At 41.4% G+C, this 14,542-nt stretch overlaps 1 protein-coding gene across 3 annotated transcripts in view; it reads right to left on the bottom strand.

The window, feature by feature from the left end:
• glt1d1 (glycosyltransferase 1 domain containing 1) overlaps positions 1-14,542 on the bottom strand; it is a 58,085-nt gene that overhangs the window by 12,079 nt on the left and 31,464 nt on the right. For 2 of the 3 annotated variants that reach the window (XR_011356256.1, XM_069933214.1), the window contains exons 8-11: positions 13,727-13,776; positions 3,475-3,518; positions 2,468-2,588; positions 1,981-2,079 (exon numbers count right to left, since the gene is read on the bottom strand). Coding sequence is in view for 2 of the 3 variants with exons in the window: in XM_069933214.1 (XP_069789315.1) it covers positions 1,981-2,079; positions 2,468-2,588; positions 3,475-3,518; positions 13,727-13,776 (314 nt within the window). In the remaining variant the exon portion in view is untranslated. Of the gene's footprint in view, positions 1-251; positions 2,080-2,467; positions 2,589-3,474; positions 3,519-13,726; positions 13,777-14,542 lie in introns of those variants that run through there. The other variant, XM_069933213.1, reaches the window with a different exon arrangement.

The following is a 14,542-nucleotide window of genomic DNA, read 5'->3' as shown; positions in this document are numbered from 1 at the left end:
GGAATAGTGCAAGTTCCATCATCTTACAATGTCACTATAGTTGGAGGGCATACACTAAACATGCAGTAAATACCTCACCCGTATATCAAAAGCTTCAGAAAACAAAATCAAAAAGTATAACTGGTCTGGAAGATGATCTATTATTCTACGGCAGAAAGTAAGAACTTCCGGTTTATTCTTCATTGTGCAAAATGGTAAATTCCAAAGAAACCTTTAATCATTAACATGAATATAATTACATTTTTACTTAGACAAGATTTTCCACACTTTAACACAATGTTTCAATTTTATAATAATAGGTTCTTTTGAAGTTGGAATCATGTTCAGTTTTTTTGTTAAACTGGGCAGTTTTACAAGTGTATTAGTTCCTTCATTCATGATCAACAGAAATTACTGCTTACCATAAACAATCATATTTGGAACAGAGTGGACAGTGGAAATTTATTGGAAGTACCTGTATATGAAATTTCTAGGCTTAGGTAAATTAGCTGGGAAGAAGGAATTATTTAATTTAGCAGTGAACATCGACAAGACAGTACATGTTTAAGAAAATTAGTAGAAGCATCAAAGAAAGTTGTTATCCTTGTTAACAAAGCACTCCTTGCAGTTAAACACTTAAAGCTATAGCCATAGAGCTACGAGATAGGGTTAGGCTAACGGATTCACAAATTACATTGATACCATGGGTTGAATATTGTTCTATGTGGTAAATTTATACAAGTCTATAAGAGTCAGAAGATGTCCATATTAGCACACCATAAATGGTCAATCCAGTGCACTGGTTCAATTTTAATGATCCAAGAGATAGAAAGTGTACAGTTCTTGAGCCCACACAGGTGTCATTGTTTGATTTTTGACTTTGTGTCACTTCTAATAATCTTGTGTCCCTATTTTTCCTGATATCCAAAAATCTATTGATTTGGGGGTCTGTGGGTTTGTACCAGGCTGCAGATGGCATCATGGTAAAAAGGCATACAATACTGATCAAAACAAGTAATCCACAAAGTTTTAAAGCTAATGACAAAAAAAAAACCACGTGGTTTCTCAAAGCGTTTTCACACTAAAACAAAACAAGAATCCATTTTGTGATCTGGGAAGGGACTTCAGTGTGTCAGCAAACCCCCGTACTTCAGCATACCATTACGAATATGATTTAAAAAAATCTTTCTCTTATCTTAACTTTTTTTTAAACCTTATTCTTGTTAAACGATTCAAACCTGAAATGTGGACTGACATTTCTATCCAGGAATTGTGTCTGACCTGCCGAGTTCCTCCAGCAATTCTTTGATTCAAATTTTGATTTGAATTAAGTAGAACATTTAACTAGTACAAATTAAATTTATTATAAAAAGGTGATTTTCTCAGCACTTATTTATTTGTAAAATCATCGCATCTTTTAGCAAAATAAATCTAATTCCTATTAGCAAGAAAAATATGTAGCATTTAATATTGCATTTCTTTCAATTCAAATTGTTGAGAAATAGTGCAAAGGTTGCATCTTTATTTTGTCCTGCTAAAACTTCCTGGTTTGTGAGTTATTCCACAAAGTAAAACAAGGCTGATACTTTGTGAGCATTGGTGAAACCATAACCATCAACCTTCACTTACAGCAGGTGCCATGATCTCAATCCTGTACAAAATCTATAAAGGCAGAATGAATTAAACTACAAGTTTTACTGCACAAATCTAAGTAACCTTTCACAAAGAACAAAATTGTGCTTTTTAATTGAAAAATACAAGCATCATTACAAGGCAAAGTTTGCTAAGTAATGTATTAACAAGTGCATCACTAAGTTCTATCATTAATAATAAACGGAAAACATCTTTTCATTTGGTTTTGATCTGGCTTGTATCAAATTGAGGAAATGCATTAGAACCTAAAGCATTTCTCAATGATATGCGAGTCAATTTAACAAGTTGTGGAGCTATAGTTAAAAAAAAATGTTTCCTCTTGTCCAACTTCAAACATTCATCCCTCACCTGTGGATTGGAATAGAGGAGGCCTGTATGTTCGTGTTTTACTATTGCTCTGTTTCCAGTTATATTCCTTGCCAGTACTGGCACCTTCAAGTCCATTGCCTATACGTAATCACCAAGACAAAAAAAGAGTAGCCTCATTTATTTTATGAGCAAATAAAATGTAAAACAAACTGTTAATTTAGTTTAGATTAATCCACAAAAAACTACAAATCATAAAATGCTGTCTGCTTAGTGAGAACATGATTTGTGAACTGGTGACAATTATTGATGATTCAGCACAGCCAGATAGCTAAAGGTGCAGTTCAATTTCCTTCATTATTATAAAACTACTTGGGCTAAAAATATCACTTCACGTAAGATACAAAAAAATCCAAGAGTATAGGTCTGCTGACATTATAACTGAAGAGTTCAAGAACAAGTTAGAAGAATAGCAATTAAAAAAATAATAAAATTGTTTCAAAAAAACTAATTTTGCAAAGAACACCACCTCCAGAATTGTAGATGACATCCCTTCAGAGACAGAACTGTTTACGACAGCAAATGAATCCCTCATGGCTGCATGCAGCTCTTCCTGGGGCTTCTCCGAAACTAGATAGACACCATAACCACTACAAAACATCAGAAAATTAGTCATGTTTGGCCCTTATTAAGTCAGATACTGTGGATGAATGCAAATAGTGCCTTTTCACCAAATACTTTAAAGTCAATAAAGTAAATGTAATAGCTCCATTTTGTTTTATTTGTAATGATTTTTTGTTCTCCTTCCATTTATTAGGATAAATAATGAAAAATTACATTCATTTTCTTTATACAAGATCCTAGGTTTTATAAAGTGAGAGTAACATCTCCTGCTCTGGCAAACTTGATTTTAAGAAAGATGTGAAGGCATGAGACAGGGTGCAAAAGAGATTTATTGAAATAATTTCATGGCAGGGAGTCTGAAGTCATGTGGACAGACAGAAGTAATTTGGTTTGTTTTGGAATATAAGGTATTGAGAAGGGATCTGATAAAGTTATTTGAGATCAATAAAGGTCTAGAAAGAACAGATGGAGAGAAAATATTCTTGTCATTTTGTCCTGCAACCTAATGTAGATTCTGTGACTCTGAGCTCAGGTTCAGCACTAACAACTTTTAGAGGGTTTCTTTTTACTCTGCTCATCTAAAATCCAATTGATCATAAAAATTGCTGCATCATTGTGAATTTAATTTCTCAACTTAATATTCAGGCATATCAAAAATCAAAATAACTTACAAAGCCATCTGACATTTTACTCCATCAAACACAGTTGGAATCAAATCCCCTCCAAAACTATCATTAAGGTTGAGAGCTGCAGAAACTTTCAAAATCCCTGATTCCATAAATTCCCCTACAAAGTTTAATTCTAAAATCAATTGGATTTATTTAAATATGGAATTAAAGAGAAAAACTAAATCACAAGTATTTCATGGAAGCATAGGATTATTGCATCAATCTCTAAAAAAAACTAGCTTACCCCTTGATCTTAGCTTTCACCTGTTGTGCAAACACTGGATCAATCTGAGAAAAAAAGAATGGTGATATTGCAGATAAAAATTACATTTCTCTTTACAAATATATTATAAGCTATTTCCCTTTCAAATCCTCAAAATCCTCAAGATCATGTACAGCACAATTCTAATTATCCAAAATGGTCAGGAACAGGCCTATTTCAGATAAATGATTTTTTTCCACATAACTGGTCATTTTTTAAAAACAGCCCAGTAGCAACAGCAAATTACTTGTAACAATGTTGAAACAACAACAAACAACAAGAGAAGGCTTTTTAAGCATTAAAAAATTCTGGCCGCCACCAATCACCAAGGCTATGTTCCTGCTGGGAGCCCGAGGTCCCCGCTGCTGCCAGGAGCCCAAGGTTCTGCTTCTGGCAGGAGGCCACTCTCCTTGTTGATGCCAAGAGAAGGGATCCTTCCGACTGTTTGTAGATTGAGAGGGAGAGTGGATAGAAAAGTCAATGAGGGAAGGTAAAGAAGAAATGGAAAGAGAGAGGGGAGGGAGTTACTCGAAATGAGGACAATTGTCATTCTAACTTCATGTTGGGTGAATTTTTTTCCCTAACCTGTGAGGTCAGTTCAGCTTCGAAAAAATTTTCAGATAAATGAGGATCAGATTTATTTTGGTATTTCCTCATTTATCCAAAATTTAAAAATACTTTTGAATAAATGAAGATTTTGGAGAATCCGATTTCGGATAATCTGAGTTGTATTGTATGTACATTTAGAAATTTTCTGGGGGCTTTACTGTTCCTGGACTTTGGCTTGAAATGAAGGTTGAGCTTGCAGCGAACCAGCCGGTGGTCAGTGTGGCATTCCGCGCTGGGCATGACCCTGGTGTGGAGCACATCTCGTTTGTCTCTTTCTCGCACCAGGACGTAGTCCAGGAGGTGCCAGTGTTTGGATCGGGGATGCATCCAGGAAGTCTTCAGGCTGTCCCTCTGCTGAAAAAGAGTGTTTGTAATGACAAGCCGCTGTTCTGCGCAGAGCTCCAACAGGAGGAGCCCGTTGTCGTTGCACTTGCCGACACCATGCTTGCCCAGGATTCCTGGCCAGGTTTCTGAGTCTTTGCCGACGCGAGCGTTGAAGTCGCCAAGGATGACAACCTTGCGGCTGTAGGGGTGCGTTGAATGAGGTTGCGCAGATCAGTGTAGAACTTGTCCTTTTCTGCTTGTTCTGCCTGGAGGGTTGGAGCATAGACACTGATGAGGGTGATGCGACGCTTGTTTTGAAGGGGGAGTCGCATGGACATGTTCTTTGCCCTCAGACAGCTCCAAGAAAAGTGCAGAGAACAAAACAAAGGACTTTACATCACCTTTGTTGACCTCACCAAAGCCTTCGACACCATGAGCAGGAAAGGGCTTTGGCAAATACTAGAGCTTGGATGCCCCCCAAAGTTTCTCAACATGGTTATTCAACTGCATGAAAACCAACAAGGTCGGGTCAGATACAGCAATGAGCTCTCTGAACCCTTCTCCATTAACAATGGCGTGAAGCAAGGCTGCGTTCTTGCACCTACCATCTTTTCAATCTTCTTCAGCATGATGCTGAAACAAGCCATGAAAGACCTCAACAATGAAGATGCTGTTTACATCTGGTACTGCACGGATGGCAGTCTCTTCAATCTGAGGCGCATGCAAGCTCACAGCCAGCTCTTCAGCACTTGACGTCCTGTTTTGCGGAAACTGCCAAAATGTTTGGCCTGGAAGTCAGCCTGAAGAAAACTGAGGTCCTCCATCAGCCAGCTCCCCACCATGACTACCAGCCCCCCCACATCTCCATCGGGCACACAAAACTCAAAACGGTCAACCAGTTTACCTATCTCGGCTGCACCATTTCATCAGATGCAAGGATCGACAACGAGATAAACAACAGACTCGCCAAGGCAAATAGCGCCTTTGGAAGACTACACAAAAGAGTCTGGAAAAACAACCAACTGAAAAACCTCACAAAGATTAGCATATACAGAGCCGTTGTCATACCCACACTCCTGTTCGGCTCCGAATCATGGGTCCTCTACCGGCATCACCTACGGCTCCTAGAACGCTTCCACCAGCGTTGTCTCCGCTCCATCCTTAACATTCATTGGAGCGACTTCATCCCTAACATCGAAGTACTCGAGACGGCAGAGGCCGACAGCATCGAATCCACGCTGCTGAAGATCCAACTGCGCTGGGCAGGTCACGTCTCCAGAATGGAGGACCATCGCCTTCCCAAGATCGTGTTATATGGCGAGCTCTCCACTGGCCACTGTAACAGAGGTGCACCAAAGAAGAGGTAAGGACATGTTCAATGTTGGAAACCTGCAGTCAGACGAAGTGAGAGGAAACTTCCAGGCAAACCTCCAAGCAAAGCTCGAGGATGCAATCCGCCTCACGGACTCGTCCCCTGAAACCCTCTAGGATCAGCTGAAGACTACCATACTGCATTCCACTGAAGAGGTACTGGGGTTCTCCTCCAGGAAAAACAAGGACTGGTTCAACGAAAACAACCAGGAAATCCAGGAGCTGCTGGCAAAGAAGCGAGCTGCCCACCAGGCTCACCTTGCAAAGCCGTCCTGGCCAGAGAAGAAACAAGCCTTCCGTCGCGCATGCAGCCATCTTCAGCGCAAACTCTTGGAGATCCAAAATGAGTGGTGGACTAGCCTCACCAAACGAACCCAGCTCAGCGCGGACATTGGCGACTTCAGGGGTTTTTACAAGGCTCTAAAGGCTGTGTATGGCCCCTCACCCCAAGTCCAAAGCCCGCTGCGCAGCTCAGACGGCAAAGTCCTCCTCAGCGACAAGATCTCCATCCTCAACTGATGGTCAGAACACTTCCAATCTCTTTTCAGTGCTAACCGCTCAGTCCAAGAATCCGCCCTGCTCCAGCTCCCTCAACAGCCCCTACGGCTAGAGCTGGATGAGGTCCTCACCCGGGAAGAGACATATAAGGCAACTGAACAACTGAAAAGTGGCAAAGCAGCGGGTATGGATGGAATCCCCCCAGAGGTCTGGAAGGCTGGCGGCAAAACTCTGCATGCCAAACTGCATGAGTTTTTCAAGCTCTGCTGGGACCAAGGAAAGCTGCCTCAGGACCTTCGTGATGCCATCATCATCACCCTGTACAAAAACAAAGGCGAGAAATCAGACTGCTCAAACTACAGGGGAATCACGCTGCTCTCCATTGCAGGCAAAATCTTCGCTTAGAAATCTATTCTTTTCTGTGGACACGCTTACCCCTCAACCATTAGTTGCAAAAGCTGTCTATTCACCTCAAATTGTTTTCAAGATCCAGAGGTAGCTTTATAAATTGGCTGCAATATTTGTTTACAATGCACTTCAACTTGAAAGCAATTTGCTGCTATGGTTTTAAATTGGAACTTGGTTTAAGTGCAAGTACTTCTGCCTTCAAGGTAATATTTGCAATAGAAAACAAATTACATTGATTTCCATCTTCTCCCCTATATCTCATGATGATGACAACCCAGGCTAGGCTATGGTCCTTTAAGAAGTGACAGGCTTACTGAACATTTTCATAATCATAATTGCAAGCCTACTTAATCACAAAGGCAATGTAATTGGGCTCAGTACTCTCGACTACTGACAAGTACATAGCCCTGGCCTTGGGGATAACATACTACTCTAATGTACCTGAAATTTGTAGGGCTGCACTCATTTTCTTTAAAAAGATAAAGATTTAGAAACAAGATCATGTACTCAAGACAGAATGACAAGTAAATCCCATAGTAGTGCAAAAGTAATATTTCCCAAGGTGCTCACCTGTAACTTTCTAAACATTAATTTAAATTCTATTGAATGTTGTAATTTAAAAAAAAACTTTGCTAATCTATGGTATTCTTCTTGGGTGTTCTTGTTGGTCTTTTTCCATAGACCTCCAATAGTCAACAAAAATTATAGAACGTGCACATCGACATGAAAGCAAAGGTGTAGAAACAATCGAGTTACAGCAGTAGGGAATTTTAACTCTTTCCAACATTGACTTGTTCGCCTTGGCCTTTGTTAAAAACATCCAAGAAAGTTTTTGAGATGGAAGAGTCATTTTGGATATGAGGCCATATTCGATTTATTCAGGGAAATGAAACTAAGCAGATGGTGGAAATGTCAGTAGGGAATATTTTGGGGATAATGACCATAATTCTGTGAGTTTTAAGGTAGGTATAGAATGAGAAAAGTTTGGTCGTCAGTTAAGGCCTTGAATTGGGGAGGGGGGGGAAGGAGTGGGGTGGACTCATTTCAAAGGTGCTTGAGAAAGTGGAGGAAAAAGAGGTTGGCAGGAGACAACAACAGGCAAAAGTAGATTGGGAACAGATGCACCCACGTAGAATGACAGCTGACAAATGGGAGTCTTCCAAAAGAGAGTGCGGAAGAGTTAGGGCCAGAATGTTTGTAAAGGTGAAAGGAAAAATTGGCACGATTAGCAAACCTTGGATGATAAAGGATATTGAAGATTTGATCAGGAAAGGGATCAAATAGTCTTTTGAGGAATATAGGGTGCATCAAACTGAATTTAAGAACAAAATTAGGATGGCAAATAAAGGGGCTGAAAAATATTCTTGACCAGAATGATCAAGGAGAATCCAAAGACATTTTACAAATTTATCAGGAACAAGAGAGTACCAGGGAAAGAGAAGATTTTCTTGGCGACTAAAGATGTCGTCTGCGTGCGCAGCCAATAATGTGGACAAGGTCCTAAATCGATACTTAATATTTGTATTGACAAAGGAGAAAGTCATGGAAGATGGTGTGTTCAGAGGTAGCTTTGTGAATAATCTGTATCAAGTCAGTAACAAGAAGGGGGAGGCAACAATTCTTATGGGTCACATGAAAATGAATAAATCCCAAGGGCTGAATGAGATCTATAATCAGGTTGTTATGGGAATCAGGGGAGGAGACAGCTGGAACACAGACATAAATTCTTTAATCTTTGTTATTAATGTTGTTCCTTTATTTATGAAGGACAGTAGAAATAAGACAATTAACCTCAGGCCATTTAAGCAAGTAAATGTGCAAATTCTGGGGTCAAGTGTAATTCCTGACAAAAGGTGCAGGCCCAAAATGTTAATTCCCTTTTTAATTCCTATGAATGCTGTCTGATCTGCTGAGTTTCTCCACATTTTTCTTGTATTTAACTGCAGCCCAGTGAGCTTACTAGAAGTTACTAGAGAAAATCCTAAGATTTAAGTCCATTTGGAAAAACATGGCTTTCTGGAAGGGAGACTTGCCTCACTAATTTGCTCGAGATTTTTAAGCGGGCACCCAAGACTGATGAAGGCAGCCAGTACAGAAATGTCTGCATGGAGTTTGGTAGGGCATTTCACAAGGTCCCACAATCCAGATGGTTAAGGTACATGGGATCCAATGCAAGATAGCTAATTGGATCAAAAATTTGTTTGATGATAGGAAGCGTGGGATATTTATGAAAGGATGGGATACAAATGTGATCTAAACACTTATGATGTGGGACTCCATTAAATTAAAATTTGGTATCAGGAAAGTATGAGCAGAACAAGGTATTCAGCCTTTCAAATCTGTTGATCATCTATTTCAATACCATAGTTTTAATCTCACCATTAAATTATTGCTTTGCCTATTGTAACTGTGCATAACCAAATGAGGGATAAAACTCAAACATATCTTGGAAATTAATAACAGCAGATAAACCAAAAATATGCCGCTGCTCATCTCCTGCATGGCAGAGTGCCAGAGAGACTTGTCATTGACAAAGAAAACACATTAGATTGTTTTGCAATCTGCTTAGACAGGACCATCTGCTGAACTTAAATGTTGTCCATCTTGCACATGTACAGTAAACTGAATTAATATATATATTTATCTCTAAAAATTACCAAAGCAAAGCAAAATTTACCTCAAAACTTAACCCCATAATTTGAAAAAAATATGGTTATTGTCAGGGCTGGTATTTCAACTTTTTTAACTCTTCTATCTGAAATTTGGTCTGTACCTCCTTGAACTGTTCTTGCTTTAAACTTTGGTTTATTCCCCTTTTCCAACTCTCATCATCACAGAAATCAGGAACTTATGCATGGTCAAACTGCACAAAAGAGTAAAGAAACAAAATAGTTCATATTTTCATGAGCAGACTTAACAGAGGCTGTAACACAATCTCAATGTCATGTGCAGCTGTTAGAGTCGTAGTCGGGTGTTATTTTTCTGCCAATCACCCTCAGTAGTGTGTAGAGGATTGATATTTAGGTTGATATAGCATACTACACATAAGAAAAAATTCTAAGCATTCAAACTCAAGAATGATCCACAAAACCAAAATGTTGTGGACAAATGAAATCTAAGACATATCAGAAAATTTTGGGCATATTCAGAATATCTGTAGAGCAAGAAACAATTAGCATTTCGTCAATTAACTTTCAACCAAGTATCAACTTAATACATTGAGCCAGAGGTGGTGTTTCTTTGGCTTGGCTTCGCGGACGAAGATTTATGGAGGGGGTAAAAAGTCCACGTCAGCTGCAGGCTCGTTTGTGGCTGACAAGTCCGATGCGGGACAGGCAGACACGATTGCAGCGGTTGCAGGGGAAAATTGGTTGGTTGGGGTTGGGTGTTGGGTTTTTCCTCCTTTGCCTTTTGTCAGTGAGGTGGGCTCTGCGGTCTTCTTCAAAGGAGGTTGCTGCCCGCCAAACTGTGAGGCGCCAAGATGCACGGTTTGAGGCGTTATCAGCCCACTGGCGGTGGTCAATGTGGCAGGCACCAAGAGATTTCTTTAGGCAGTCCTTGTACCTTTTCTTTGGTGCACCTCTGTCACGGTGGCCAGTGGAGAGCTCGCCACATAACACGATCTTGGGAAGGCGATGGTCCTCCATTCTGGAGACGTGACCCATCCAGCGCAGCTGGATCTTCAGCAGCGTGGACTCGATGCTGTCGACCTCTGCCATCTCGAGTACTTCGACGTTAGGGATGTAAGCGCTCCAATGGATGTTGAGGATGGAGCGGAGACAACGCTGGTGGAAGCGTTCTAGGAGCCGTAGGTGGTGCCGGTAGAGGACCCATGATTCGGAGCCGAACAGGAGTGTGGGTATGACAACGGCTCTGTATACGCTTATCTTTGTGAGGTTTTTCAGTTGGTTGTTTTTCCAGACTCTTTTGTGTAGTCTTCCAAAGGCGCTATTTGCCTTGGCGAGTCTGTTGTCTATCTCATTGTCGATCCTTGCATCTGATGAAATGGTGCAGCCGAGATAGGTAAACTGGTTGACCGTTTTGAGTTTTGTGTGCCCGATGGAGATGTGGGGGGGCTGGTAGTCATGGTGGGGAGCTGGCTGATGGAGGACCTCAGTTTTCTTCAGGCTGACTTCCAGGCCAAACATTTTGGCAGTTTCCGCAAAGCAGGACGTCAAGCGCTGAAGAGCTGGCTCTGAATGGGCAACTAAAGCGGCATCGTCTGCAAAGAGTAGTTCACGGACAAGTTTCTCTTGTGTCTTGGTGTGAGCTTGCAGGCACCTCAGATTGAAGAGACTGCCATCCGTGCGGTACCGGATGTAAACAGCGTCTTTATTGTTGGGGTCTTTCATGTTGCTCTCCATTGCAGGCAAAATCTTCGCTAGGATTCTACTAAATAGAATAATACCTAGTGTCGCCGAGAATATTCTCCCAGAATCACAGTGCGGCTTTCGCGCAAACAGAGGAACTACTGACATGGTCTTTGCCCTCAGACAGCTCCAAGAAAAGTGCAGAGAACAAAACAAAGGACTCTACATCACCTTTGTTGACCTCATCAAAGCCTTCGACACCGTGAGCAGGAAAGGGCTTTGGCAAATACTAGAGCGCATCGGATGTCCCCCAAAGTTCCTCAACATGATTATCCAACTGCACGAAAACCAACAAGGTCGGGTCAGATACAGCAATGAGCTCTCTGAACCCTTCTCCATTAACAATGGCGTGAAGCAAGGCTGTGTTCTCGCACCAACCCTCTTTTCAATCTTCTTCAGCTTGATGCTGAACCAAGCCATGAAAGGTGGTGTTTAATGCTAGTCATTCTAATGGAATTACCATCACTTACCCGTTTATCCTGGGACTTCTGCCACATGCTGTCAAAAGCAAAAGCAGAAGCAGACTAAAGGCAATAGAAATCTGTCAGCTTACTGCAGTTCACAGAGATCTGTTGAGCTGGGTTTCCCAGCATTAAGATGCTGCAAGATCTGACACTCAGCTGACTTAATTGCAGATTCAAGGTCGAGAGATTTGTGGACCAAGGGAAAGACAAGTAAATGAAGACACAAGTGATTGTAGATGCTGGAATCTAGAGCAAAAAAATAACTTCAGCAGGAACTCAGTGGTCTGGCAACATCTGTCGAGGCAAAGAGACAATAGGCATTTCAGGCCTTGATCTGGCACGAGGACTGTAAGTATAGAGGAGAGACAGCCAGGAAAAGGAAGGGGAGGACTGAAGCAAGAGATGGAACCAGATGAAGAGATGGATGAATGATCGTTAGGTAGAACCAGATAGGGGGTTTGGAAAGTGGAGGAAAAAGAGGTTGGCAGGAGACAACAACAGGCAGCAGATGCTGGAATCTGACAAGGAGAGATAAGTATAAACGGGTAAGTTTGCAGATGTTACAAAGATTGCTGGAGTTGTGGTCCTTGTGGAGGGCTATCAAATTGATCAGTACAGATATGGGCAAAGAAATGGCAGATGGAGCTTAATCCAGACCTACTAAACCCACGGGGGGGGGGGGGGGGGGGGTGGGGGTGGGAGGAGGACGGGAGGACAAATTATGACATGGTTAAACAGGAGCTGGGCTAATTAACAACAATTGTTATTGAGCAAGCCCACAACTAATATATGGCAGTTATTTAAGAACTGGCATGTTCTAGTGCAGATGAAAGATAAGGATTGGAAGGTAAGAGAACCTTGCATGACAAGAGACCATGAACTTAATCATGGATGCACAAGCAAGATTCAGACATTGTCCTGGAGGAACATAAAGATCACAGGAAAGAGTGCAAGCAGGGATTAGGAAGGCCAAAAAGGAAGAGTGGACAAGAAAGTCATGGAGAGAGCAATCCTTGTAGAAATCAGGGAGGAGGAGGGGGGAGAGGGGAATATGTGTCTAGTGGTGGGATCACGTAGCAGGTGGCAAGAATGGCGGAGAAGGATGTGTTGGATGTGGAGGCTGGTGGGGTGGTAGGTGAAGACATGGGAAATCCTGCCCTTGTTGCACAAGGGGGCAGAGGGGGCCAGGGCAGATATGTGGGTAATGGGGGTTATGTGGGTGAGTGACGAGTTGATGGTATTAGAGGGAAACCCACTTTGATTGAAGGAGGACACCTCTGATGTTCTGGCGTGGAAGTCCTCATCCTGAGTGCAGATGCAACCGTGACTCCCTTGTCCACTCCTCCCTCCCCATCAGTTGTCCTCTTGGGACCTAACCCTGATATTGCAGGATATGCTCCACTTGCGCCCACATTTCCTCCCTCAGCACCATTTGGGGCCCCAAACAATCCTTCCAAGTGAAGCAACATTTCACTTGTGAATCTGAAGGAGTCATCTACCGCATCCAGTACTCCCACTGCGGTCTCCTCTACTTCGGAAAGATTAGACGCAGACTGGAAGCACCTCGACTCTGCCTGCCATAATAGCGTGGATCTCCCAGAGGCTACCCATTTCAATTCTCCATCCCATTCCCTTGTCAATATGTCTGTCCATGGTCTCATGTACTGCCAGATTGAGACCATCCATAAATTGGAGGTACAACACCTCCTCTTACGAATGGACACCCTCCAACTGGATAGCATTTTAATATTGACCACTGGCTTTCGTTAAACCACATGCCCCACAGTCCCTTCTTCCCCCTTCGTCTCTCCTTTCCCTGCCTCCTTTCACACAGACATGATAAATTCTCACCTAGTCTCTTATCATATCAAATTAACACCTTTCATTGGTCTGGATTCCTCTCCCATTGTTTGAATTCTGAGACTTTCTGACATATCCTGCTTCTGCCTTTCTGATTTTACCTTGAAGAAGGGCTCAGGCCTAAAATGTCAGCAATATATTTCTGTCTCCTTTTGATGCTGAAAAGACTGGCTGAGTTCCTCCAGCATTTCAGTGTGTTTACTCAACATCTGGTCCATCAGATAAGTGCACGTTAGCAAGATCTGGCTCATTAACTTGTTGCTCTTTCGTAAATGCTTCCTGACCAACTGAGTATTTTCTACTTTTAAACCATGAAGAATAGTCACTTACCTCAGGACCAATAATAATCAAATAAACCCATGGTTCCTTTTTATGCCAATCTAGAAAGCAAGATATTCTTTTAAATAAATTGTATTGCAACAAAGAACACTTAAATCAATAAAGTAATATATTTCAATTTTACAGAAAACTTGCTATGGATTTCCCTTATCCTTCCAAGGTATTGAATTAATATCTCTGGAATCTCATTCAATATTGAAACTGAACCATAATAGCAACTCCAAAATTGCCATTAGTAGAATCTGGGGTCAAGAATACAATCTCAAGTGGTTAAGTACAGAGTTAAATAAACTAACTGCACTACACATCACAGAGTAGAGTAGAAGATTGTAATGTCCAGGCAGACATTCACAAACTTTTTTTGGCTATGCCCCTATGTTTATGGGCCTCCTTCCCTGTGAAGCAGGTAAGTTTTGGTTTCTGCCATCCTTCTCTTACACTACATTAAAAAAAAATGTAATATGAGGTGAAAAGAAAACAAGGGTTTTACTTAAACCTGCTGTGGCCCCTGGTTTTATCTTTTTTGGGGGGTGGAAGAAACGGGCATAGGTCCTCCATTGAGAATGGCTGGTCCAGATGTAGTTAGGAAAAGTTAAATTTGAATTAGATAAATATTTGAGTGCATTGAAAGGCATCAGTTTTTGATACTGGCCAGATTGATTGCTCAGCCATTTTAGATCCTATATTATATAATTAATAATTTTGTTAAAGTTGCAATGCACTTTCAAACAATGTTATCAACACTATCTTTGCTCAATTAACTACAACAAAAAACTTGAGGTTGGACAGACAAGCCTTTGTAACTTG

The sequence above is a fragment of the Narcine bancroftii genome, chromosome 4, assembly GCF_036971445.1.
Source record: "Narcine bancroftii isolate sNarBan1 chromosome 4, sNarBan1.hap1, whole genome shotgun sequence".
Lineage (NCBI taxonomy): Eukaryota > Metazoa > Chordata > Chondrichthyes > Torpediniformes > Narcinidae > Narcine > Narcine bancroftii.
Note: the sequence above shows the minus strand (reverse complement) of the source record. Positions and strands in the feature narration are given on the sequence as shown.